This window comes from Corythoichthys intestinalis, chromosome 13 (assembly GCF_030265065.1).
Source record: "Corythoichthys intestinalis isolate RoL2023-P3 chromosome 13, ASM3026506v1, whole genome shotgun sequence".
NCBI lineage: Eukaryota > Metazoa > Chordata > Actinopteri > Syngnathiformes > Syngnathidae > Corythoichthys > Corythoichthys intestinalis.
Window position 1 is genome coordinate 54,493,945 of NC_080407.1, and position 26,501 is coordinate 54,520,445.

General features: G+C 41.7%; 3 protein-coding genes across 6 annotated transcripts in view; 2 read left to right on the forward strand and 1 right to left on the reverse strand.

Annotated features, from left to right (window-relative positions):
• The first annotated feature begins 1,088 nt into the window (after positions 1–1,088).
• asmtl (acetylserotonin O-methyltransferase-like) lies at positions 1,089–9,466 on the forward strand. Of its 2 annotated transcripts, XM_057856393.1 has the most exons (9): positions 1,089–1,118; positions 1,494–1,611; positions 1,684–1,815; positions 1,966–2,013; positions 2,622–2,686; positions 2,764–2,828; positions 2,930–3,035; positions 3,105–3,324; positions 3,392–7,491. In XM_057856393.1, exons 2-9 carry the CDS (start codon positions 1,519–1,521, stop codon positions 3,479–3,481), a joined length of 819 nt encoding a protein of 272 aa, XP_057712376.1. In that variant the 5' UTR covers positions 1,089–1,118; positions 1,494–1,518; the 3' UTR covers positions 3,482–7,491. The 2 variants fall into 2 exon arrangements, with proteins under 2 accessions (XP_057712376.1, XP_057712377.1); XM_057856394.1 differs by lacking the exon at positions 1,089–1,118 and having other exon boundaries at positions 3,105–3,256; positions 3,392–9,466.
• LOC130929294 (uncharacterized) lies at positions 3,920–12,710 on the reverse strand. Of its 2 annotated transcripts, none has more exons than XM_057856391.1 (7): positions 12,394–12,710; positions 11,382–11,633; positions 9,193–9,435; positions 8,232–8,418; positions 7,496–7,579; positions 7,349–7,423; positions 3,920–4,883 (listed from the first exon to the last, which is right to left on the reverse strand). In XM_057856391.1, the coding sequence occupies exons 1-6, from the start codon at positions 12,461–12,463 to the stop codon at positions 7,357–7,359; spliced, it is 903 nt and encodes a 300-aa protein (XP_057712374.1). In that variant the 5' UTR covers positions 12,464–12,710; the 3' UTR covers positions 3,920–4,883; positions 7,349–7,356. The 2 variants fall into 2 exon arrangements, with proteins under 2 accessions (XP_057712374.1, XP_057712375.1); XM_057856392.1 differs by lacking the exon at positions 3,920–4,883 and adding an exon at positions 6,213–7,144.
• A 1,567-nt stretch (positions 12,711–14,277) lies between these two features.
• Positions 14,278–26,501, forward strand: part of LOC130928919 (uncharacterized) — a 45,086-nt gene continuing 32,862 nt past the window's right edge. Inside the window, exons 1-13 of one of the 2 annotated variants that reach the window (XM_057855740.1) lie at positions 14,278–14,370; positions 15,974–16,083; positions 16,160–17,842; positions 19,710–19,771; positions 19,896–20,123; positions 22,050–22,717; positions 22,790–23,142; positions 23,226–23,360; positions 23,470–23,568; positions 23,642–23,679; positions 23,748–24,334; positions 24,404–24,444; positions 24,518–24,664. In XM_057855740.1, the coding sequence (XP_057711723.1) occupies positions 16,217–17,842; positions 19,710–19,771; positions 19,896–20,123; positions 22,050–22,717; positions 22,790–23,142; positions 23,226–23,360; positions 23,470–23,568; positions 23,642–23,679; positions 23,748–24,334; positions 24,404–24,444; positions 24,518–24,664 (3,984 nt within the window). In that variant the 5' untranslated portion in view covers positions 14,278–14,370; positions 15,974–16,083; positions 16,160–16,216. Of the gene's footprint in view, positions 14,371–14,446; positions 14,620–15,973; positions 16,084–16,159; positions 17,843–19,709; positions 19,772–19,895; positions 20,124–22,049; positions 22,718–22,789; positions 23,143–23,225; positions 23,361–23,469; positions 23,569–23,641; positions 23,680–23,747; positions 24,335–24,403; positions 24,445–24,517; positions 24,665–26,501 lie in introns of those variants that run through there. The other variant, XM_057855741.1, reaches the window with a different exon arrangement.

The following is a 26,501-nucleotide window of genomic DNA, read 5'->3' on the forward strand; positions in this document are numbered from 1 at the left end:
TTTGATGACCCCGAAATGCAGTGTCAGCTATAAAATTAACTTACAAGAATATTTATAATAATAAGTTGACAATGAGCGTTTTTTGTTTCCCATGATTCTTGAGGGGAATTCTAAGTCAGGCTGCTTAGGCAATATTTTTCGCCAAGATCATCATCCATTGAATATGGTATGGCCGCCGCTGTCGTGCCAATGTAGTTACCCCAGTCAAAATTGTATCCCCTGGGCGGAGCCATACGGAGGTAGATTTGTGTCTATTATTCAATCCAAAAAAAAGTTGCTTCAATAAAAAAAAAAAAAAGTTGCTTCAATCAAAATATGTATTTTCAACCCCCAAAAAAAGTGTGTGAACAAAAATAAATTTGAAAAAAATTTTTTTTTTGTCGTCAATTTTTTTTTTTTAGATTGATAATGTCGATTTGTTGTGTTGGGCCACATTTTGGCGAGGACATTTTTTGTCTTTATTGTTCAATCAAAAAATAAGTTGCTTCAAAAAATATATATTTTCAAATACAAAAATCACTTCGATCAAAAAAAGAAAAATTTCAATCATGGAAAAAGTTTTTGAATGCCCAAAAAAATTTGAGATTGAAAAATTTGATTTAAAACACTTAATTTTTCATTGAAAACGTTTTCTTTGATTGGAGCAATCCTTTTTGTGTTCGTGCATCCCCGAAAAAGTTGTTTCAATCAAAAAATAATATTTTCAATCAAAGAAAAAAATCATTTGAAAAATAAAATTGCCCTCCTCTATTTAATTTTTTGAAAATTATATGCAAAGCAAATGGCCGTTTAAGTTGAAGTTATGGTTATGGTCCCTATTAACCGCGAAAAACGAGAGATCACTGTACTTTGTGAAGCCCTGTGAGGGTGTGTGTGTGTAAATGTAAACGTGCATATGGTAATTCGATAGGAATTAATGGACGCTGGTACAGCACGTGTTATATATTTTTTGCGAATTTAACCAACTGTTAAAGGCCTGTCTTGGTTTGTATGTATAATTCTTATTTCCTCGTTAATCAAAAACAAAACAAAAACAAAAAAACGTAGCCTCTCCTGGCCAATCTTACGTCCTACGTCATGACGTACGTCCCAACTTGCTAACTTCCGGTCGTGTGGAGGTAAGAGCAGTGTTGTTATTTCACAACAAAAATTAAGTGTTATATACTTTTCATACGTGCAAAAAGGTCATTAAAATATTTAGAGCATGTCGTTTTCGTGCTAGTGGCCATACAACGTTACCTTGTCGTTTCGTGTGCATATTTTTTTGAGACCGTGTTTTGAAAACAAAATAAACGAAAGTGTGTCCGAGGCATTTTACTTATTAGCACACGGGAGTTTAAGTGGTTGCTTTGTTCTTAAAGCTTGTTTAACATTTTAAATGATGTCATTTTAAAGTACAGTATTGCTTTATTTTCTCTGTGGTTATTTCTTTATTTTTTAAAGTGTACTCTATGTTAAGATATCAATCAAAATCATGTGTTCATTACCATCAGGTGGTAGATAGGTGAATGGACCACCATGGTGCTGAAGCCCGTCATCTCCAAACTGTCTGCTAAACTGGTTGTGCTGGCAAGTGCATCTCCACGGCGAAAGGAGATCCTTCAAAATGCCGTAAGTGTCTGGATGAACCCGCCGAAAACCTGAGTTGTCTCTTCTAATGTCCTGTCTTCTGCATCATGTTAGGGCCTGCGCTTTGAGGTGGTCCCATCTTGGTTCAAAGAAACCCTTGACAAGACACTTTTTAAAGCCCCTCATCAGTACGCGGTGGAGACGGCCAAGCAGAAAGCACTGGAGGTAGCGAGGAGGTTACCCTGTGTGAGTTCATTCATAAATATGAATGTGGATTTACCAGAGACAACTACAAAAAGTTTACTTAGATATTATTAGTTTTTTTTTTATTATTTCCTTGTACATGTGCACATTTGATATTTCTCTTTTATTTAGTTTTTTCAATGTGTGTTTCAGAATCACTTAAAAACTCCAGACATAGTGATCGGAGCGGACACTATTGTGGTAAGCACTTTCAAAGTCACGGCTGCTGTAATGCATATTATTGATATAATTAGGGCTGCAGCTGTCGAATTTTTTAGTAATCGAGTATTGGACTGAAAATGTTATCGATTAATCATGTAATCAGATAAAACACATGATTTTGCCACCACCAAACTTCACTGTTTTGTGGCAAAAGGTGGATTTTTCAGATGAATCCTCCATTGAATTACACCACAGTCGCCGCAAATATTGCTGGAGACCTACTGGAGCCCGCATGGACCTGAGATTCAATCAGAAAACAGTGAAATTTGGCGGTGGCAAAATCATGGTCTGGGGTTACATTCAGTATGGGGGCGTGCGAGAGATCTGCAGGGTGGAAGGCAACATAAATAGTCTGAAATATCAACAAATCTTAGCTGCCTCTTACATTCCTAACCATAAAAAGGGACAAATTCAGCAGCACCCCACTTCTCACGCCACTGCTTTTGTGCGAAATTTTAGGATACTTACAGAACACTTCCTGTTGATTTGGGCAGAAAGTGTCCTGTACATTCTGTGGTCAATTCCTGTACATAATGACTGTTTTTTATTTATTTATTATTAATTCAAAATGCTTTATATTTCTACAGACTATAAATGGCATGATTTTGGAGAAGCCACAAGACAAGAAAGATGCATACAGGATGCTCTCAAGGTAAATGTATTCTTTGTTTAAGCTAATTGTTAAGATTAAAATATTGTTTATAATTCTTCCCCGTTGTGTTGCTTTAGTTTGAGTGGTAAAGAACACAGTGTCTTCACAGGCGTCGCCATTGTCCTCTGTCATAAGAAAACAAGTAAGTTGTGTTCAAAGAGGTAACAAGCACGGGCAGCCATTTCAAATTCAAATGTTAAATAACTGGTATAAAACTACCAATGTAACCTCTTTTAACCTTAGATGGCGAGGATTTCCAGATTGTGGACTTCTACGAAGAAACTAAGGTGAAGTTTGCTGACCTCTCGGAAGAAATGATGTTGGAATACATTAACAGCGGTGAACCAATGTGAGTGAGATCAAGTCGGTTATTTCCTTCGTTACTGACAGCTAAGTTGTGTTTCTCTTTGTGTACCAGGGATAAGGCGGGTGGCTATGGCATCCAGGGGCTCGGTGGGATGCTGGTGGAGTACGTGCACGGAGACTTTTTCAACGTGGTGGGTTTTCCCCTAAACCACTTCTGTAAACAGATGAACCAAATTTACAACCAACAAGGAGACGCTCCCCAAGGTCAGCAAGCCACAAATCATCCGCCACCTACCCCTTCGTGCACGGACACCGCACTTCCTGTCAAGCAGGTTAGCATTTCCAGATGAAGAACATTTTGAAAAATTGGTCATAATTTTGGAGTTGACTTTTTTGAAGGTCGGCTTGTGTGAACACTCTGAGAAATCGCAAGTTGCGACCGACAGCTCCGGGCAATCCGTAGAGGACCTGCAGAAATGTCTGGGGTAGGATGAAAGAGGAAGCATGGAAGACGAAACCCGAGAATGTTGATGAACTCTGGGAGGCATGCAAGACTGCTTTCATTGAGGACTTCATCAGTAAATTGTATGAATCCTTGCTGATCCGCATGGATGCAGTCCTTCAAGCCCATGGAAGTCATACAAAAGATTAAATTTGGATCTCACAGCACCACTACTTCATTCGCTTATGTGATGTAACATATTTTTGTATTTGAAGTACATTTTTTTTGTTCAGTTTTCACAGGCTAGATGCACAAAAATGACCAAATACAAAGATAATCACCTATATTTTCAGGATCAATAGCAATATTTAACGTATAAGTTTTCAACTGCTTATAAATCATTAAATTTTCACATCAGAAACTTCATACTTGAGGAAAATATGCAGAATCATCTTAATTTTACTCAACGAAAGCAAAATTTGCAGTTTTCTACATACAATCACAACTTATTTAGGTTGAATTCCCATGTTACTATTGCCTCAGCACGGAGAGCACATCTTGCCGGGTATCTGGCCCTAGACATTTTTTAGATTGAAATGTTACATAACATAAAACACTTAGAATTTTGCTTCTCAAGTCCTCAGACAGTTCTTTGGTCTTTTATTTTCTCCATGCTCAACGTGGTACACACAAGGACACAGGACAGAGGTTGAGTCAACTTTAATCCACTTCAACTGGCTGGAAGTGTAATTTAGTTACTGCCACCACCTGTTATGTGCCACAGGTAAGTAACTAGTCCTGTTAATTACACAAATTAGAGAAGCACCACGATTTTTTAAAGGGTGCCCATACTTTTGTCTGGCCCATTTTGTGTAAAATAATAATGATTTAATTTTTAATGTTTTTTTTCCATTGCAAGCAAAAAAATGAGATATTACTAGCAAAGCATTTGTAATTGAAATCATATTCTTGGAGAAATTGAGCATTATCTGACAGAATAGCTGTGGTGCCAATATTTTTGGCCAACAGTGTATGCATACAAAACAATTACTGGCATGTGCTGTCATATACAAAAAGATATGAGATATAAAAGCAAGTACAGAAACAGTCATATTTTAACTGAATATTTCCCAAAACAATGTTAATGTATGACAAAATAATTGTTCTTGAATTAAAAAACTATAACAAAGAACTTCCTAACAGGGAGTTAAATGCATCAGTGATGCTTTTACAATGTATCGTTATACTGGCAAGTGGTTTTGCCAACCCCTGATGGCGCCAATGCACAAGTGCTGGCAGAGTCAGGGGGAGGGGAAGAAGTAGGACACCAGAAGACTTGAACCCCGAGATCTAGCAGAAAATTCAGGATCTGCACGAACGTAGAAACACAAGCACTGGACCACAATTGGAGGGATCAGCTCCTTCAAATCCTCCTTACAGGCTTGATACCTGTAGAGAAATAACAAAAAATGCGGATCAAGACTAATGCAAAAGAAGCAAAAAAGTTACACATTGGAACAGCAGGGGTGTCAGTCATTTTGGTTGGTGGGCCACATTCATGACAAAGAATATGACCTAGCCAGGCTGCCGGACCCGTGCTAGCAAAGCTCCAACGGCCCATCCCAGCGGGAACCCGGCCAGAAGGCCAAACTCCGCGCGTTCACATAAGTCTTAAATAGGGCTGTCAAACGATTAAAATTTTTAATCGAGTTAATCACAGCTTAAAAATTAATTAATCATAATTAATCGCAATTCAAACCATATGTAAAATATGCCATATTTTTCTATAAATTGTTGGAATGGAAAGATAAGACGGATGTATACATTCAACATACTGTACATAAGTACTGTATTTGTTTATTATAACAATAAATCCACAAGATGGCATTTACATTTTAAACATTCTGTGAAAGGGATCCACGGATAGAAAGACTTGTTATTCTTAAAAGATAAATGTGAGTACAAGTCATAGTAATTTTGATAGTTTGTATATTTTGTGACTAAACATTGCCATCTAGTGTATTTGTTGAGCTAAACGAAATGTTTGAATAGCTATTTTGAGTGGGAATGCCAGTTCTCTTTGCATTGAGCGCTTTTCTTTTTGTGAACATTATTTTTTTAAGAGTTAGGAATATTATTTTTGTTGTGCTTTCACTATAAGGTACTGTAGCGACCTGTTCTTAACTGCCCAAATGCATGATGGAAAGTTGGGAAACCATGACTGTCAGTGTTGGCTGCAAATGGTTTATCTTCTCTGCGTTGTGTACAATACAGGGTGTCTAGAAAAAGATCATCTCCTGTCATTTTTCCTCACATCGCCAGCTACTATAGGTGTAATTGTTGGCAAGTTGGGCAACCATGACTGTCAGTGGTGGCTGCAAATAGTATATCTTCTCTGCGTTGTGAACGATACAGGGAGTTAAGAAAAAGATCATCTCCTGTCAATCATCCCCACATTGTCCGCCACAATTATTATAAATGTTGTGGATGAGATGCCAAAGCACAGCTAAAAAGAATGCCTGTATCCACTCCACTCGTGTGTCTCTGCTTCTTAGATTGCAACATACTTAAAACGGCACCATTGTAGTCTGTTCGCGGCAATGCGTGAGTGGGTCGTTCCGCGCATACGTTAAATGCGTTATATATTTTAATGTGATTAATATTAAAAATAAATTACCGCCCATTAACGCGTTAATTTTGACAGCCCTAGTCTTAACCCTTTGTACTGACTCCATTTTGAAAGGTTTAAAGAAGGCTCACCGAAAAAAAGTTGACAATTTATTCAGGTCGACAGTAATCAAAACAGCAACGCAAAACAGAAAGACTCAGGCGGGGAGGCAAGCTCGTTCCAAGGTCACCATATCAGAAGTCAACAAAAGGATTCCCGAAAAAAAAATGACAATGCTTAGTTTAGGGGCTGCAGGTATCGATTATTTTATAGTAATCAAGTAATCGAATTAGGAACATAAAAATTTAAAATACCTGAGCTTAGCCTCAAACGGTGTAAAAAAAATAAATAAATGAGGATCTATGTACAACAAAAGAACAACTGTCTAACTTGCATATCAAAATCCGCTAGCTTAACTGCTATAAAATGCTAAAATGTTTATTTTACAATGCTCTTAAAAAATCGCTCAGACACATATTCCGACAAAAACGGCTGAATACACCTATAGACCAAATTACGAATGCATTAAAAAAAAAAACATCTCAAACAAAAACTTTCTTTATGTTGGTCTTAACAGGGAGCAGCTGGATTCATATTCACTGTTGCCACTAGAAGGCAGTGTATCCTACCAAATCAATAAAAGTAAATGCAAACACTTTCAAAACAAACTATGACAATGCCACTTTAATTCAATGAACACTCGAAGCAGCTGAATTTAATTCCAAGCTTTTTTTTAATCAAATTACTCGAGTTAATCAATTAATCATTGCAGCACTAGCTTAGTTAAACATTCAGTCTTTTGAAGGCTCTCGTGGGCAAGAAGAAGGGTCTGTTTGGGATTATTGTCTGTTTGTGGATTAGACAGGAGGATTCGGGAGTTACTGCTGTCCGGGCAACGAGAGTTGTGGACTTTGCCACCTCAGCGTCAAAGGGGCTCTTGGAGTCTTGTCAGTCGTATTATCAGTTGAATATCTGGCGTTCTCCGCTGCTCCTTGTGTTGGGACAGAGCGTCTTGCCATTTGTTTTGGACTGTCGGGAAGAACTGATCGCACACATTGGGCTTCCGTGATAAGAAGGTGTCATGTATCTTTTATGCTCTATATTCTGCTTGTTTTCCTTAAGCTATTGTATAAGTGCTATTTATTATATATTGGTTGTGTTAGAGTAATACAAACAGTCAAACAGTAAATACGAGAAACAATACTATTCTCTGATTAATTATATTAAGCGTTTAAAAGAAACTCACCTGGCATCTCATACATCAACTTGTTTCGTCTCACTGCCGTTTTCCAGGATTTGGACACCCTCTATTGGTTCTTCCCTGAGTGAAAACAGAACATGTTGAAACATTGCCCAAAACAAACTAATGCAGGCCCTGGAAAACACAAAGTACCTAATGTGGTTTGACTCTACTGTAAAGCTGGAAGCTGGCTGAAGGTGTTGCTTGTGGGGCGTTGAAGCTTGCCTGTTTTGATAGCTGTAGAGAAATATTAAGAAAGAAGAAGCAAGGGTGCCAAATTCTCTCCATTTGTAGACAACTTCTCTGACTGTCGATTGATGAACATCCAGACTTTTAGAGATGGTTTTGTATCCTTTCCCAGCTTTATACAAATCAACAATCCTTGATTGCAGGTCTTCAGACAGCTGTTTTGACCGAGCCATGATGCACATCAGACAATGCTTATCATCAAGACACTTCTTACCAGGTGTTTGCTTTATAGTGGGCAGGGCAGCTTTAAACCACTCATCCATAATTGGGCACCCACCTGACTTAAAATGTTTCGTAAAAATTGGTTTTAATTGCTCTTTAAGTCTTCTTAGACAGAGGGTTCACTTACTTATTTCCCCCCCTTCTGTCATTGTTTGCATGTTATCCTCATTAAAATATGAAAACCTATAAATGTTCGGGTGGTTTTAGTTAAAGCAGACACTGTATTTTCATCTGTGTGGTTTTGACAAAGATAGATCACATTTGATGGTGATTTTATGCAGAAATGTGAGAAATTCCAAAAGTCCATACTTTTTCATACTACTGTATCAAGCCGATTGCCTATTTATTGCTAACACGCTAATTTCCGATAGCTAAAATTAGCTTTATTATTTTGATTTGAGGATTGAAAGCTACTTACTAGTCCAGCATGAAAAGAGCCAAGGCAGCGTCGGATGGAAATCCCTCTTCGTCCTTGAGCTCGCGCCAGCGAGTGAAAACTGGACCAATGTTGATCCTTGAATGTCCTTTTATCCGGGTAGCTTCCCTTTTTCTCTTTTTGGTCTCCTCAGACAAAACCCTTCGTCTCTTGGGTTTTTTTGCAGCTTCTGCCAAGAAACCACAGATAAATGTTACACATATTTTGCTCCCAGGTTCTAAATGGTAATTTCTAGTTTTTTCGTCACATTGACATTAAGCACGTAACAGTTACCGGTTTCAAGGTTTACCGTGGTAGGAAAACGTCACGGTTTTAAAACCACGAAAATTTTCCGTCATATTGTAGTACTGTATTCACTATTTTTTTATGTCCAAAAAATGCAGCGAGAAATCCATACCTCGGAGTGGTTATTCCTCTGTCCTGTGTCTGTCGGGGACACTGCTCTGTCACTGTCAAAACTATACCTGAGCTCCCCACCCCGCCTCAAAAAAAAAACTATTATGGGAGTACTACGGCTACCCAAAAGAAACTGACTGCCGCGGCTTCAAGGAGGGACAGCAGGACCTCCAACATGATTTCACATTTACCTGACCATCATCTGTCACTTTACACAAAATTCAAGTAAACGCTGTCATGAACTTTTCCCACCAGCTTCAGGGTGTTTAGTGTGTCTAGCGATGGTAAAATAAATACTATAACGTAAGCTTGCTAACGTGGCTAGTTAGCATGCCGAGACGGCTTAACTAGTTTCCTCTCTGCCATTGGCCTACTTTTGTAAAGGCTTCTGTCATTGTAAACATCGGTTCAAACTAACATTTTCATACAGTCAGGCCAAAAGTATTGGCAGTATCTACTGTATATTTTTTTTCTGATGCATTTTTTGACTAGTTCCATTTATACTCCAGAGTGATTTAGTCTGGAAGATACGGTAAACTATCACTACCTGATAGCGGAGCGATGAGGTTGTCTGCTAGCGATCCCGTTGAAGGGCAACTGCTGCTCGGAGGCTCCGGCTCTCTGCTGAGCTCACTCGGACCTCCATTAATGTATGGCATCTCCTCCTCTTCCTTTTTGATTGGAAGTTGCTCTTCTATCCTTTGCTGTTGAATGGACTCAGGTTCCTCCTGTTTGATTTGGTAGAGCACCACTTCTTCAATGCCAGGAGACTTAGGTTCCTGCCACTTACCTGCATGACACAAATGATAAATTTTATAGAATTGCTATGGAGCTAGTGTAACCGGTGTGAAACGCGCCCCGACACGATCCGCTCCCACCTCTCTAACCAGGCTGGGACGCGAACCCACACCGCGCTGCACGACACGCTCACTTTCAACAGTGTAGGGACACTAACCGCACTGCCATAAGCTCAAACCAACGGCGCAGCCCCCAGCGTCCCCACATAAAGGCATCAGACGGAAGGTTTTTCCCGAACCGCTTCACACGCGGTCCAGTTACACTCAACCCCTGAAAAACTTAGCTGCCGATCCGGGTCACGGCACCAATGTAACCAGTGCCACGCCGCGCTGGGTTAGTGTTACCGCGGCGTGGGTTAGCGCAGCGTGGGTTCGCGTCCCAGCCTGGTCAGAGAAGTGGAAGCGGATCGCGTCGGGGCGCGTTTCACACTGCAAAAGGGCAGCAGTGGGTGCGGGTTTCTATTACAACCCATCAGGAAGAAACCTTTTCACCAATCTGGTGTCTTGCAAGCGTAACAGTTGATCGCATTCAGGTGCTTGTTTCAGCAGAAACCTTATTGGTTACCAGGACCCACTACGGCCCTAAAGGAACATCGGCAGAAATAAAATAAATTTAAGCAATCTGGTGCACACCAATCAAAAAAATCTGGTAAACATCAGCATTATATATTTAAGCTAGCGGACTTTTGCTATTCAAGTTAGCCAATTGTTGTAAACATTAGCATTATATAGCATTGAAGGTAGCGGGCCTTTGCCATGCAATTTTGCCAATTGTTGGGAACATTAGCATTATATAGCATTTAAGCAAGCCGACTTTTGCTATGGAAGTTAGCCAATTAACATTAGCATTATATCGCATTTAAGCTAGCACAGTTTTGGTATGCAAGTTAGCCAATTGTTGTAAACATTAGCATTATATAGCATTGAAGCTAGCGGGCCTTTGCCATGCAAGTTTGTCAATTGTTGTGAACATTAGCATTATATAGCATTGAAGCTAGCGGACTTTTGCTTTACAAGTTAGCAAATTGTTGTAAACACTAGCACTATATACCAGTTAAGGTAGCGGACTTTTGCTATGCAAGTTTGACAGTCTTCGTAAACATTAGCAGTATATAGCATTTAAGCTAGCGGACTTTTGCTATGCAGGTTAGACAGATGTTGTAAACATTAGCAATATATAGCATTGAAGCAATTAGACTTTTGCTATGGAAGTTAGCCAATTATTTTAAACATTAGCATTATATAGCATTTAAGCTTGCAGAGTTTTGGTATGCAATTTAGCCAATTGTTGTAAACATTAGCATAATATAGCATTTAAACTAGCGGACTATTGCTTTTCAAGCCAGTTGCAACAAATCAACAACTGGCTAACACCAGAAACAAACTTTTTTCTTTTTGGATCGGGACTCCGTATCGGCAGATTTTTTTAAATCTAAAAAATATGCGATCTGGACATCCCTAGTGTTCATATAATGTCGTTTAATCCAGGCTAAGGAGGTTTATCTGTGAATGATAAAGATTGGTATATATTAAGGATCCGGAAGCTATGTCTCTACACAATTGCTGCTTTTATAAAGAAAAACAAAAGTTTACATTAAAAAAAAAAAAAAAAATTGCATGTCCTGCGATGGGACTATTGCGCAAGCGCACATTGCGATGGTGATGTTCAAATGATATATTGTGCAGGCCTAGTGCATATGTTGTTTTTTATTGGCATGCTAAGATGGGACCATTGATTTGCACTAGCTTAGCCACTCCGAAGCCCTTAAACTAATAAATAACTAACAAACTGCACGGAATGTGTTGAAAATAACTCCAGTCGACTAATTAAATCTCCGCTAACTCCAAGATTAAGCCTAAAGTCAAAAATTTGGAATTTAAGTTTATTCCTGTACAATGCAGCAGATTTAAAACACATCTTCACTCTTCAAGGGCTCACACGTCAGCTTGGTGATGTTTGCCTCTTTCTCTTGAACAGGGTCTTTGAAAGGGGAATGTTGGTACTGCTCCTCAATGAGAGAGTTCCTAACTGTGATAGAATGCTCCTCCTGCTCCTTGTTTGTGTATACGAACTCTTCCTCTTTAATGTTTACGAACTCTTCTTCTTCCATCTTAATGTATGGCGAATCTTCCTCCTCCTTTTTGATGCGAATCGACTCCTGGTGCTCAAAATGATTTGCTTGGCTGCTGTCTGCAAGACAAGACCACAAACACATGTGTCAAACCCAGGGAGGAGCTCGTAGGGTGCTAAATGGATTAATAGCTCATATTAAATGGGTGACATTTCCCTTTACCGTAATCTTCGGGCTATGAGCCGTTACTTTTTTCTCCTCATTTTGAATCCTGCGGTTTATAGTCCAGTGTGGTTTATTTGTTGATATAGTCGGGTTTATAGACCGTCATAATTATGACATGACAATACAGATGCAAACTGGCATTCGTATCGTTATGTTTTAGTATAGTCTCCCAAGGCACGTTTTTTAATTCATTATCATCTTGTCATGAAAAAATTGTTCATCAACTAAATATTTCTGTTATAGTCGTCATTGACAAAAACAACACAATACAATAAGAATTTAAAAGACAGCTATTATTTTGTTCAAGGATTATTGTGTTTACAGACACATGCAATGACTTATGTTGTGACAATACCAATTATGCCAGTGAGTGGCGCTGTACGAGTGTGTACGGATAATGCGTAGAAGAAGAGATGTGTTGTTACTATGCTAGTTATGTCTGCATGTTCTCACTGCACGAGTCCATTAAAGGTGATTGAAAGATTCATATGGCTCCTTCTTTCTTAATAACCAACACAAGAATAATGATTTGCTAATACAGAAGAGTCATTATGTTTTTATCAAGATTTTATTCCAGTTTTTGACGTTTAGTATTGTTCTATTATTTTAGGAAAACATGGTCACTAGTCTAGGTCTAGTCCAAAGTGAACTAACCTTCTAGTCTGTGAAGCACAACTTCTGCGCCACAAAATTCCTCAAAGAACGGTGTTGTTTTTGCGTCCATTTTCCACACTTGATGCCTTGTTCTCCTTAGCCACTAGATGAGGCTAGGCTAGAGTAGACCGCGAAGCTTCAACGAGCACCTCAGACGACTTGAATATTAAAAGAATAAAACAGTCCTCGACACATCAAGGCTTCACCTCAGTGAAGCGAGGGAAATATTGGAAAAACGAGACGTGGGAAAAGAAAATAGCGACAGTGAAGGTACGAAAACTGTTTCAATGTTTATATCCGTCCATAGGGGCTTTCGAGTAACACTGTGATTGGCTGAGAAGACATGTGCTATCGTAAATGTGCCTGATCAAAACTGCAAAGTTCTCGCGCTGATGCCTGTTTAAAAAAACGCACTTTGGTCGATATCTGAATTTAAAATAAATAAATAATATGTGAATTCGATTGTTGATGTTTGATTAGACTTAGAACAATTGATTTGGCTTAGATACAGTGTTTTTCTTGTTTTTACATTATGCAACTAAGTTCTTAGGCTGTATCCTCATTGAGTGTTTTTTTAATATTATCATACATACAACAATCATACATGCACAAAACAACTATAAACATATACAAACGGGCTAAAACGTCTTTGTACTTTTTATGACACATTTATTAATAATTTATTTATAATTTACTGGGGTTCATAATTGTTTGCACCCCTGAGAATCAGCAATAATAATGACACTCGAAGAGTTGTTAGTTTGCATTAAAAAAACTAGGGCTGTCAAAATTATCGCGTTAACGGGCGGTAATTAATTTTTTAAATTAATCACGTTAAAATATTTGACGCAATTAACGCACATGCCCCGCTCAGACAGATTTAAATGACAGTACAGAGAAATGCCCACATGTTAATTGTGTTTTATGGAGTTTTGCCGCCCTCTGCTGGCGCTTGAGTGTGACTGATTTTATAGGCTTCAGCACCCATGAGCATTGTGTAAGTAATTATTGACATCAACAATGGCGGGCTACTAGTTCATTTTTTGATTGAAATTTTTACAAATTTTATTAAAACGAAAACATTAAGAGGGGTTTTAATACAAAATTTCTATCACTTGTACGAACATTTATCTTTTAAGAACTACAAGTCTTTCTATCCTTGGATCGCTTTAACAAAATGTTAATAATGTTAATGCCATCTTGTTGATTTATTGTTATAATAATAATAATATATCCATCTTGTGCCTTATCTTTCAATTCCAACAATAATTTACAGAAAAATATGGCATATTTTATAGATGGTTTGAATTGCGATTAATTACGATTAATTGATTTTTAAGCTGTAATTAACGCGATTAAAAATTTTAATCGTTTGACAGCCATAAAAAAAACACCTTTACCCCATGAGTAACCACCCATCCACCACCCATTTGAGCTGAATATTGTCACCTGTGCACCCCACAATCAGTCATAATCCAACTGCTACCATGGGCAAGACCAGAGAACTTTCGAACGACACCAGAGAAAAAAATTGTTGAGCTTCACAAAGCTGGAAAAGGCGATGAGACATTTGAAAGCAGCTTTGTGAGAATAAATCAACACTTGCAACAATTGTTAGAAAATGGATAAGGCTAAACATGACTGATAATTTACGTCGGACTGGGGCTCCATGCGAGATGCACCTCGTAGGGTTTCGCTGATCCGCCAAGAACTACACAGGAGGAGCTGGTCTGAGCTGAAAGGAGCTGAGATCACCATTCCCAAGGTTACTGTTGGTAGAAAATACTTAAAATATATTTCGCTTCTGTTTTTTTCGGGAATTCGATTTATTATTGTATTTTTTTAATTATTTTATTTTGAAGAACAACGCGGTAGCAAACGTCCGCTACCAAACTTCCGCATCCTGTAACGACAACCTAAGCTAGCAACTAGCAAGCAAAATAATATAATGCGTATGGTTTCTTCTGTCAAGCAAAGGTAAACACGAAAACGAGTTGTTGCATATTGTGTCGTTATATTTTCAACACCACTGTGCTGTTTCATGTCGGGACTTTTATCGTCGGAAGCTTACGTGTGGGGATTCGAGCTGTTTTCGAAAAAGCCATATTAGCTGTGTAATATTGTTTTCTGTGTGTTTTCACAATGCGGTCAGGCCATCTCCGTTCGAAAAACAAAGTCAAGTTAGCCGCCCTTCTTTGGATCGTTGTTTGCATTATGTGCATGACGGTAATAAAATTCCCTTTATTCAAACAATATCGACTCAAACTAAAGCATTGTAATATCAAAAGGATTCGGAATTTCAAAATAAAAGTACTCAAAAATTGCTAATATGGACGTCATTTCGTCTTATTTTAAAAATTAATTAAAATAAATCGGTGACATCTCCATGAACCAATCTATTTCTGAGGTATAGTAGGCTACCTAAAGACTCATGAAATGCTGATGTGTCATTTCAAAATAAACCTCAGCAGTTGAAAGGTCCTTGGATACCTCACAGATTTATTTAAAAAGATTTTTTTTTAATCCGGTTAAATAACAGGAATAATGAGCCATTTTTAAAGTACTTTTATTTTGAAATGACATCAGATATTTCATGAGAGTACTATAGTTCTAGTCATAGACTTCATAACCTATTGACATGTGTTATGTTTAAAATATACCTGTTGGGTATGGAGGTAGATTTTGTATATTATATATTTTCAATCGAAGAAAATGTCTTTTTAATCAAAAAACGTGTTTGAATGTAAAAATAAATTTGAAAATCAAACAAATATATTTGAAAACTATTTTTCTTGGAATTTTTTTAATTTAAGTCAGGTTTTTTTTTTGATTGAAACAACATTTTTGAAGTCATGTAATTAAGCGTTTGGACCACATTTTGGCTAGGACATTTGTGTCTTTTTTATTCAGTCAAAAAATAAGTTGCTTCAAACAAAAAAATATTTTTTTTCAAAAGTCACTTCAATCAAAAACTAAAAAATTCAGTCGTAGAAAAAAAGGTATGAATGTGAAAAATTAAATTGAGACTCAGAAATTCACATTTGAACACTTTATTTTTCATTCAGACTGTTTTCTTTGATTGAAGCCATCCTTTTTGTGTTTGAGCCATATTAGGGGTAGGACATTTGTGTCTAAATCATTCAATCGCAATAAAAGTTGTTTTAATCAAAAAACTATTTTTAATCAAAGAAAAAAATTATTTGCAATTTTTTTTTTGTGGAAAATATACATTTTTTATTTGAAATATATATATTTTTTATTGAGGTGTCACTTTTTTTGAAAAGCAAATAATTTTAAACTTTTTTTTTTTTTTTTTTTGTGGAAAAAGTTTTGAATGCACTTTTTTTCGATTGAATCATTTTGACAAAAAGATTCAACTTCAACGCTAGTTCCGGTGTGTTTGAGTGGCAGGTGACTAAGCCAATGGCATAAAATACATGGCATAACATACATTTACTTTCTGCCAACATATCACGATGTTGGCGATATTCGATCCTCTTGACAATATTTCATTTTATATCATTTTGATGATATATATGGTGCATCACTACATGTATGTGTCATCTGTTTTCTTTGCAAGGGACCGCGTCCACGACCGGGCGACTTGACATGCAAAAAGAAGCCGAGTGGACTAGACGTTCCCATTAGGAAAGTGTTCCTGTCCAGCGATCACCGTTCCAGTTCCTTTAAGTGAGATCGTTTTGTTTTTTAACTTTATCCAACGTTGTGTTGACATCGAAATATTGTACTTGTTCTACTGCTTTAGTCCCCACTAAACAGTGCGTTTGCTGGAAGCCTGTTCCTGATTGGCCTACGGGCAACCATGTCCCACAACCAAAGCGACCCGTTTTCGACCCAAAGAAAGCAGACGGAGAGAGACCCCCGTGGCTCGTTCTCTGGCGAAAGACTTGGCCCTGGCTCTTCTGCAGGTCTTTCGCACGGTCCTGACAGGGATGCGATTTCCATGCTGGTGCACAGTTGCCGGCAAAGAGTCAACACCAGTCAAGACATTTATGCTCCAAAGCAAAACGATCGAGGGCAAGACTTAGAAAGATATTCCCAAAACATCAACAGACACTCTGACGTAGGCCATGGTTCTGCCATTCACTTGTCCGACTACAGCCGAACCTCCACTGCCACCTCTTCTAACTATTATCAACCATCAATATCAGCAGAACGTTCTACGCTTACTGTGCCTAGTGAGAAGAATCGCAACCTCGGCTCCATTCCATGCCGACTTGACGGCGAGCCTGACATGAACCGATCATCTGAGCACCCACAACCCAATTATACGGCTGAGACAGCCGCTGACATCCTTCTGAAATTTGGACTTCAACACGAAGACTTAGAACATCTTTTCTCCTACCCTGAAGACCAGCTCACCCCTGAGAACTTGCCCTTCATCTTGCAGCAAATTCGCATTAAGAAGGGCAAAAAGGCCTCTGAGGCCAGTTGCTCCAAACCCGTGCATGAACCAGCCCCCGACCGAGACCATGCTGGTGGGGACAAGTGGAGACATCCTGGACTGGCACAAAAGGACACACCATCTCCTCTTCACCAGTCAAGTAACACCATCGACTATAGAAATATGGACAAATACGCTAGCAGGATGGAGGAGAATGTTCAGGGCGGAGCAAAAAGAGCTGAGGATGACAGTTTACTGACAATTGACGATTTGGGCAGGAGTTGCAGTCAAGACCTGGCGCAGCAGCTGGGAAAAAGCAAAAATTCTGACTTGGATCAACAGACGAGCTCTTTCTTCAGCTCTATCCCGAGATCTGCCCCACCCAAAAGTTCCGATTCAGTCAAACCAGCCCAGTCAACCAAATCTCATGCCCTGAAATCCAGTGATTTCAAACAAGCGCAGCCTGTTTTTAAACTCATATTAAAGCCAAAAGCTCCGCGACCAATTCTACGTCCCGTTTCTCCCAGCAAACCTGATCTCATGGTGCTTGGTGGAGATGATACCAGCAGCAGCTGTGACCCGTTTAAGAATGTAGCTCCTGCTAGTGACAACAAGTCCAAAAAGCAGCAGATGCCTTCACAATGTCAGAATATCAAGAAAAAGCTGTCACAAAAGGAGGCGTACACACAGAAACCACCAAAGGTCAAGAAGACGCAGCAGCCGCCGAGCAAACCGCAGCAGCCGAGCCAGAAGCACCCCCCGGTTCCTAACCCGGCCATCAAGCGGCACTTGCTCCCGAACCCGACGTTTTTGAAGATGGAAAAGCAGCAAGTTCACCACATCCCTAGCTTCATGAGCTCGCAGCCATATCCGTTTTACACCCCGGGTCCAAGTTCCGGCGTTGCTCAGGACCTAAAACCGGTGCAGGAGAGAGTCTTCCAGGATGTGCCCACGGCAGAACTGATGGTGGACTACACTGCAACCACGCCGAAGGTCTTTCCACACTTGTGTTCTCTTTGTAACAAAGAGTGTGCCAATTTGAAGGTGAGTGAACATCTGCTCTGTTGTTTCTTCTCCCTATGGCTGCTTAATTCTCTCTTTGTCACGTTTTGTATATACACATTGCTGCGCTGTTGTAATCTGTTTTACTTCTTGGGAGTCGGACCAGCATTTTGTTGAGCCATTGCCTGTTAACGTTTGAACAGCATGAAGACCAGTAGCATTGAAGAATCCTTCATGTGTTTTGTGGATTTGGAGAAGGCGTTAGACCGTGTCCCTCGTGTAGTCCTGTGGAGGGTGCTTCGGGAGTATGGGCTGTTCGGTCCCTGTACGACCGGTGCCAGAGTTTGGTCCGCATTGCCAGAAGTTAGTCGGATTCGTTCCCAGTGAGGGTTAGACCGATTCTGTTCATAACTTTTACGAACAGAATTTGTAGGCGCAGCCGAAGCATTGAGGGGGTCCAATTTGGTCGCCTCAGCATTGCATCTCTGCTTTTTGCAGTTGATGTGGTGCTGTTGGCTTCATCAAGCCGTGACTTCCAACTCTCACTGGAGCGGTTCGCAGCCGAGTGTGAAGCGGTTGAGATGAAGATCAGCACCTCCAAATCTGAGACCATGGTCCTCAGTTGGAAAAGGGTGTCGTGCCCTCTCCGGGTCGGGGATGAGATCCTGTCCCATGTGGAGGAGTGCAAGTATCTTAGGGTCTTGTAGACGAGTGAGGGTAGGGAGATCTACAGGCGGATCGGCGTAGCGTCTGCAGTGATACATACTCTGAACTGGTCTATAGTGGTGAAGAAAGAGCTGAGCCAAAAGGCAAAGCTCTTGATTTACCAGCTGATCTACGTTCCTACCCTCAGCTATGGTCACGAGCTTATGACTTGAAGGAATTTGGCCTCCCAGCCAAGCCGCCGGAACCGCGACAGCCGAACCGGTAGGCGTCCCACTGGCGCAGCCCCAGCAAGTCGGCCGGGAAGGCAAAACTCCGTGCGTTCACTCCAGTGTTAACCCTTTGTACTGACTCCATTTTGAACGGTTTAAAGAAGCCTCACCGAAATAGGTCGACAATTTATTCGTCAACAGTGATCAAAAAGCAAGGCAAAACAAATGACGGAGAGACAATGCTAGATCCAAGGTCCACAAAACAACAGATACATCGGAATGTTCCCGAGAATCGACAGTTGTTAGCTAAATGTTCAGTCTTTTGAAAGCTGCGGTGGAATGGGCCGGGGGTTAAGGCGGTGCCTGGGGGTTGTCTTGGGATCATCCTTCTGTGGTGGGTTTGGGGGGTCAGGTTCGTGTGTCATCTTCCGTGGCTGGGTCGTGGTTGCCACATGTCTTGACGTCTAAGGCGCTGAGCTATCAAGTTGTTGCCTTAGTAGGACGGTGGTGTCCTGACCCCACCGAAGAGATGCTGACTTCTTGTCCTTCGTTTATCAGGCGAGGGCTGATAAGTCGGTCAACTTTACTTTGTCAAATGGCATGGAGTAACGTCTCCTTAAATGCTTTGCTGTAATGAATGTGTTAGACTAATCTAAACAGTTATACGGTGTCTGTGAGAAAGGTAACTATCCCCTTCCACTCTTATCTCTTCCGCATCACAAAGCAAAGTAATTAGCTACCGATTGACACCTACTGATAAGGAAGAGTATCGCATGATTACCAACCATTGGACAGCACAGGCACCAGATATTGGGCAGTTGCAGATTCATTTTTCAAAATATTTTGACATAAATTAGGTGAAATGGATGACTTGTTGCGCTACAGAAAGAAAACCAATACTTGTGCGTTTTTGTTTATGAAACCAGGGGAATATTTAAAGCCCAGTAATAGCTAGTATTACTGTAGTGTTGGTACCGTTTGAAATGCTTTGTGCAGAATGCCCTTCTTAGTTTTTGTTATGTTATGCCTGCCAGGACTGGCTTACTCACCAGAACACCAACTTTCACCTTGAGAACTGCAAAGTCCTCCGACGTCAGTAAGTATTTTTTTTTTTTTTTTTTTTTTTTTTTTGTCATCGAATTAAAGAAACAAGACTTATTTTGTTTTTACAAACTCTAACGTTGTACTTCGGTAAATCCTACATCGATGATACTATTTAGATATCCACGATGGGATGGGAAGATGGTGGATTCTTCCCAGGATGAACCAAACAATGACACGCCCCCATCAGAGGTCCAAAATAAGAAATCTCATCATGGATCTCACTCATCTTCCGGCTCTGTCACGTCACGACGCCGTCGCAGCCGCAGCTCAGAAGCTCGAAAAGAGAAGAGGCCAAGGAGAAGGACCCGATCTCGCTCTCCTAAGAGCTCCAGATACCAACGCAGGTACTGTCCAGTTTTCACTCTTCACCCCAATCCCTATTGTTTCTGGCTTGAATTTGGGCCTGCGCGATGTGTCGTTTGAACATAACCATTACCATGTGCCATGTGCGATAATCCCATCGCATGACGTACAATTTTTTTTTGATCATGCAAACTTTTGCCATACCATGCCATACCATCATCGTCCGCTTGCTCTGAGGTCGGGTTGCGGGGGCAGCAGTTTTAGCAGGGAAGCCCAATCTTCCCTCTCCCCAGCCACTTCACCCAGCTCCTCCGGCGGGATCCCAAGGTGTTCCCAGGCCTGCCGAGAGACTTAGTCTCTCCAGCGTGTCCTGGGTCCTGCCCCGCCACTGGGACAAGCCCGGAATACCTCTCCAGGGAGGCATCCAGGAGGCATCCTAACCAGATGCCCGAGCCACCTCAGCTGGCTCCTCTCAACGCGGAGGAGTAGCGGCTCGACACCGAGTCCCTCCCGGATGACCGAGCTTCTCGCCCTATCCCTAAGGAAGAGCCCGGACACCCTGCGGAGGAAACTCATTTCGCCCGCTTGTATCCGGGATCTTGTTCTTTCGGTCACGACCCACAGCTCGTGACCATGGGTGAGGGCAGGAACGTAGATCGACTGGGAAATCGAGAGCTTTCCCTTTCGGCTCAGCTCCTTCTTCACCACTACGGACCGATGCAGAGTCCGCATTACTGCAGACGCTGCACCGATCCGCCTGTCGATCTCCCGCTCCCTCCTACCCTCACGCCTGAACAAGACCCCAAGGTACTTGAACTCCTCCACTTGGGGCAGGATCTCATCCCCGACCCGGAGAGGGTACTCCACCCTTTTCCGATTTAGGACCATGGTCTCCGATTTGGAGGTGCTGATCTTCATCCCAACTGCTTCACACTCAGCTGCGAACTCTTCCAGTGAGAGTTGGAGGTCATGGCCCGATGAAGCCAAAAGCACCACATCATCTGCAAAAAGCAGAGATGCAATGCTGAAGTCACCAAACAGGAATCCCTCAACGCTTCGGCTGCGCCTAGAAACTCTGTCCATAAAAATTATGAACAGAATCGGTGACAAACTTTTGTTTTGCTTCATACCATAAAAGCAGCAACTGTCTAGAGATACGGGCTCCTGTATTCTTTTTATATACAGAAATCTTTCTTTATCATTCACGGATGAACTCCCTTAGCCTGGAGAAACTGTATAACAGGTAGTCCCCGGGTTACGAACGAGTTCCGTTCCTGCGCTGGCTTTGTCACCCGAATTCCGCGTGAATTGGAACTACAAAAAGTCAACAAGTCAAAATAAATTATTGTATTGTAGCATCTACTAGAATGACGCCCACTTGGTGATGATAATGCATACTGAACAGGAAAACAGTCCATTATTTTCAATTGACTGTGCCCTCCTGAACGCCACGAACTGAATGTAAAAAGTTTCCAGAGCGTTTAACGTAACGCTTGCCACGCTAAATGCTAATGCTGGCGAGAACGCGAATGCTAAGCTAACGCTCCGAGCCACCTAGCATCGTGTTTGCAACGGCATCACAACCCTCCTTCTCTTTGCTCTGTTCTCTCCATGTCTCCAGCGTCATTCAACCAAAATGTAGTAACGCATATTAACACACACCTTTACATCCTCAGTAGCGGTAATAGCGTTGCAAAGATGGGACGATACTCCGGCGTCGTAAAGTCGAAATCACTTATGTCGGGTACGTCGTAACCCAGGGACTACCTGTATATGAATACTATGTGGTCATTGTGAGTCAACCAGACTTCCCAACCAGAGCTATTCAAGTCATCTGGTGAAAATTCTTCTTGTTTTAATATCGCAATGTATATCACAATGTATAAACACCCAAAAATTTGCAGTGTCCATTTTTTCCCAGTATCTTTGAGCCCTACTTTGAAATTACCAATATGTTAATTTTCCAGCTCTCGTTCTCCCACTTCGAGATCCACGTCTCGTTCGTACTCCTCGAATGCATCCAAGTATCGTCGTTCGCGCTCGAGAAGCTATGAGAGGCGCCCCTCGCGGCGAAGCCCGGCGAGACACTCGTCTTCAAGAAGTAGCCATGAAAAGCGGTCCTCCACGCAGAAAAGGTCCTCGTCACCAAGCCGGCATGAAAACCGGTCCTCCACACAGAGGAGGTCCTCGTCACCAAACTGGGACGAAAACCGGTCCTTCACGCAGAGGAGGTCCTCGTCACCGAGCTGGGACGAAAACTGGTCCTTCACACAGAGGACGACTTCGTCACCGAGCTGGGACGAAAACTGGTCCTTCACACAGAGGACGACCTCGTCACCGTGCTGGGACGAAAACTGGTCCTTCACACAGAGGAGGTCCTTGTCACCGGCCTCCCACGAAAACTGGTCCTTCACACAGAGGAGGTCCTCGTCACCAAACAGTCACGAAAACTGGTCCTTCACACAGAAGAGGTCCTCGTCACCGAGCTGCCATGAAAATCGCCGGTCACCCAAGAGAAGCCGCGAGAGATGTTCACCTGCGAAATGGAGCCATGACACAGTCGCTACGCCGCAGACTTGCCAAGAGTTGTCGACCGAAGAAGATAGACTTGTAAAAAAACTTATGAAAACATCAGGTGAGTCGAGACGGGTCAGGCGAGAAGTAATAAAGTGTATGAATTAAATTCACCGCTTTGTCTTCTATCCAGTTGTCCAGTCTTTGTCAAAGCAGACTGACTTGGAGGCTATGGTCAAAACTCTGGCCCCCGCCTTGCTGGCAGAACTTGCCAAGATGGATTCAACTTCTTCCGAAGCAGGACCTGCTGAAACATCCACAGCCGCCGCCTCCTCCTCTGCAGCCAACGCAGAGCCAGTGGTTGGCAAAACGTCTTACCAGCTGGCCCCCGCCTTGCTGGCAGAACTTCCCAAGATGGATTCAACTTCTTCCGAAGCAAAACCTGCTGAAACATCCACAGCCGCTGCCTCCTTTTCTGCAGCCAACGCAGAGCCAGTGGTTAACAAAACGTCTTACCAGCAGAAATTGGCCTCAGCAAATACCAAGGTTTGGTGCAAGGCCTGGCAAAAATGTAGGTCGTCTTTTGGATTCCCTTCAAAGTCATATCGTGCTCTTCTCTGCCTTTGCAGTCAGTCAAAAAATCCTTCCCAACCATTGTGACACTAAAAGATGTCCCCAGTTCTATCACTTATGAAGACATAGTGACTGCTGTTGAGGTGTACGGAATAATCGAATCTGTCGTCCTGTTTCCCCAAAAATCACAGGTAGGTGTCTTTGTTGTGTGTCTTCACCACACACTGGAAACCATCCATCTGCTACATTGACTTGGGCAGCATCAACATAGTCACGGTCTCTGTGTGTTTTTTTGCTCAGGCAATTGTGTGTTTTGAGAGCTTGGAAGACGCAGACAAAATGCGGAAGGAACACAACATCAAAATTAGAGGTTTCCACGTCTCTGTTCAGGAACAAAAAGTGGGCATTTTGATCGCATATTTGTGTGGTTTTCTCCGTAGAGAAATTTAAATGGGTTTCTATTCTTCTGTAGGAGGGTCTCCACAGTTTGCAAAAGCACAATCCTCAGAAGTAAGTAACACATTACTGCTCTTGTGACTGTTTATGATTTGGAAACTGTCATAATATCGGTGTTTCAGTTTTCTTAGGAATCCCCCTTCACTGGCCAAAGTCCCCAGGACACAAACATCCAAAATTACCTCTGTTGCACCTTCTGCTCAGACGAAAGCGAAGACGAAGCCAAAAACCAGGACTCTCAAACAGATTCCTAAGAGGGCAAAGTTAAACCCCACCTGCGAGGATACTTTTGCAGATCTGGAGGATTCAAGGGCACGGTGGGTGAAGGATGCGGTACACCTACAAAGGTCCAAAGTACCTCTGAAGGCTGTTGTGGCGCCCTTACTCTACACTGATGAGGCTGCGACAATGGATCCGGTGGAGAACCCTGACGTTGATTTAGTGTTGAAGGAGGATGCAAGGGCAGGGTTTGCGAAGGATGCGGTGCCTCCACAAAGCTCCGACGTACCTCTGAAGGGTGTTGTGGCGCCCATAATCAACTCTGATGAGGCTGCGACAGTGGATTTGGTGAAAACCCATAACGCTGATGTAGCGTTGAAGGAGGATGCAACAAGATACCAGATAAATGCTCGTCCATATCTGCACAATTCTGATGTGACGCTTACCATTGGGGAGAGGATGTGTGAATTTCTGCGTCCGACCCAAATTGGCGAGTCTCAACATGTCGTCAACGTGTGTAGGGCATTGATACTAAAATCTCAATTCTGCTCTGTTTCAGAGGTACTCGGGACCACATTCAAAATCCTACATACAAAAAAAGTAAGCTATCGCTTGACTTTTTGACCGTTGATAAGCTGACAAGCAAGCAGTCGTCATGATTTTGTCTTTGCAGTTTTTGCAAAATCATAGGCAGCTGGTCATCTACAACCTGCCCGTTGATCAGCACAGCTATTGCGTGCAAGACATTGTCCAGTTATTCGAGTCGTTTGGGTTTCAGTCCTCGGCTCACAAGATCTATGTTCTTCCTCAATCAAGGATGGTAGGGATTTTAGATTCAGATAAGAAAGTTAGAGTGGAGCAAATAAGTATTTAGTCAACCACCAATTCTGCAAGTTCTCCTACTTGAAAAGATTCCATAGGTCTGTAATTGACAACATGGAACAACACAATGTGGGGGGGAAAAACAGAAAATAATATATTTTGATTTTTAAATAATTTATTTCCTAATTAGAGTGGAAAATAAGTATTTGGTCACCTACAAACAAGCTAGATTTCTGGCTGTCTAAGAGGTCTAACTTCTTCTAACGAGGTCTAACGAGGCTCCACTCGTTACCTGTATTAATGACACCTGTTTTAACTCATTATCGAAGAAAAAAAAAAGACACCGGTCCACAACAGTCAGTCACACTCTATAAACTCCACTATGGCCATGACCAAAGAGCTGTGGAAGGACACCAGAGACAAAATTGCAGACCTGCACCAGGCTGGAAAGACTGAATCTGCAATAGGTAAAACACTTGCAAATCAACTGTGGGAGCAATTATTAGAAAATGGAAGACATACACCACCACTGATAATCTCCCTCGATCTGGGGCTCCATGCAAGATCTCACCCCGTGGCGTTAAAATGATAACAAGAACGGTGAGCAAAAATCCCAGAACCACACGGTGGGGTCCTAGTGAATGACCTACAGTGAGCTGGGAGCACAGTAACAAAGGCTACTATCAGTAACACAATGCGCCGCCAGGGACTCAAATCCTGCACTGCCAGACGTGTCCCCCTGCTGAAGAAAATACACGTCCAGCCCCGTCTGCGGTTTGCTAGAGAGCATTTGGATGATCCAGAAGAGGACTGGGATAATGTGCTATGGTCAGATGAAACCAAAATAGAACTTTTTGGTAGAAACACAGGTTCTCGTGTTTGGAAGAGAAAGAATACTGAATTGCATCTGAAGAACACCATACCCACTGTGAAGCATGGGGGTGGAAACAATATGCTTTGGGGCTGTTTTTCCTGGACGACTGATCTGTGTAAAGGAAAGAATGAATGGGGCCATGTATCAAGAGATTTTGAGTGGAAATCTCCTTCCATCAGCAAGGGCATTGAAGATGAGACGTGGCTGGATCTTTCAGCATGATAATGATCCCAAACACGCAGCCAGGGCAACAAAGGAGTGGCTTGGTGAGAAGCATTTCAAGGTCCTGGAGTGGCCTAGCCAATCTCCAGATCTCAACCTGTAAGATAAGCTTGTTTTTGTGTGCCGAATATATTGTGCCAGTTTGCTCTCCCACAGCTATTATACGCGCACTCCCAGGCTATTATGAAGAATATAGTTTTAGCCCATAATCATGTGCTTACCGTCAATTGCTCACATTCTGCTGATAAATAGATACACACATATGTTGATTCATCACACAAAGTCTCAGTACTTTTCCAACAAGCTACAGTACCTTGAGTGGAAATGTGTGTTCAAAACAAAGATATCTTGCCCGTTCAAGAGTGTGACTGTTAATTCAATCAAGAGTGTGATTGTTTAATCAATGACTAGAATACTGCCACGTTGGACAACAGTGTTGTAACTGTATTCCGCCCAGCAACCAGCCCTCAATAAAAGTTAGCAGTGCGGGGGAGTTCAGAGAGAGACTTCGATGAGACATTGGTCGCGGAACATGTCTCCTGGCTCTCCCAACCTGCAGGTTGAAAAAAGTCAACTCTCTGACTCTGTCTCACTTTATGCCCTGCCTTTTGTCAGCTTGCCTTGGGTAAATAACTAGACCCAACACAACCCCATAGAAAATCTGTGGAGGGAGTTGAAAGTCCGTGTTGCCCAACGACAGCCCCAAAGCATCACTGCTCTAGAGGGCATCTGCATGGAG

Coding starts and splice junctions, on each gene's coding strand:
- LOC130929294 (XM_057856391.1), bottom strand. CDS start 12,463: ATGGACGCAAAAACAACACCGTTCTTTGAGGAATTTTGTGGCGCAGAA. Junction 9,436..11,381: donor AAACATCACCAAGCTGACGT/GTGAGCCCTTGA, acceptor TGTGTCATGCAG/GTAAGTGGCAGGAACCTAAG. Junction 7,424..7,495: donor GTAGAGTCAAACCACATTAG/GTACTTTGTGTT, acceptor GTTTTCACTCAG/GGAAGAACCAATAGAGGGTG.
- asmtl (XM_057856393.1), top strand. CDS start 1,519: ATGGTGCTGAAGCCCGTCATCTCCAAACTGTCTGCTAAACTGGTTGTG. Junction 2,687..2,763: donor GCATACAGGATGCTCTCAAG/GTAAATGTATTC, acceptor GTGTTGCTTTAG/TTTGAGTGGTAAAGAACACA. Junction 3,325..3,391: donor CCGCACTTCCTGTCAAGCAG/GTTAGCATTTCC, acceptor ACTTTTTTGAAG/GTCGGCTTGTGTGAACACTC.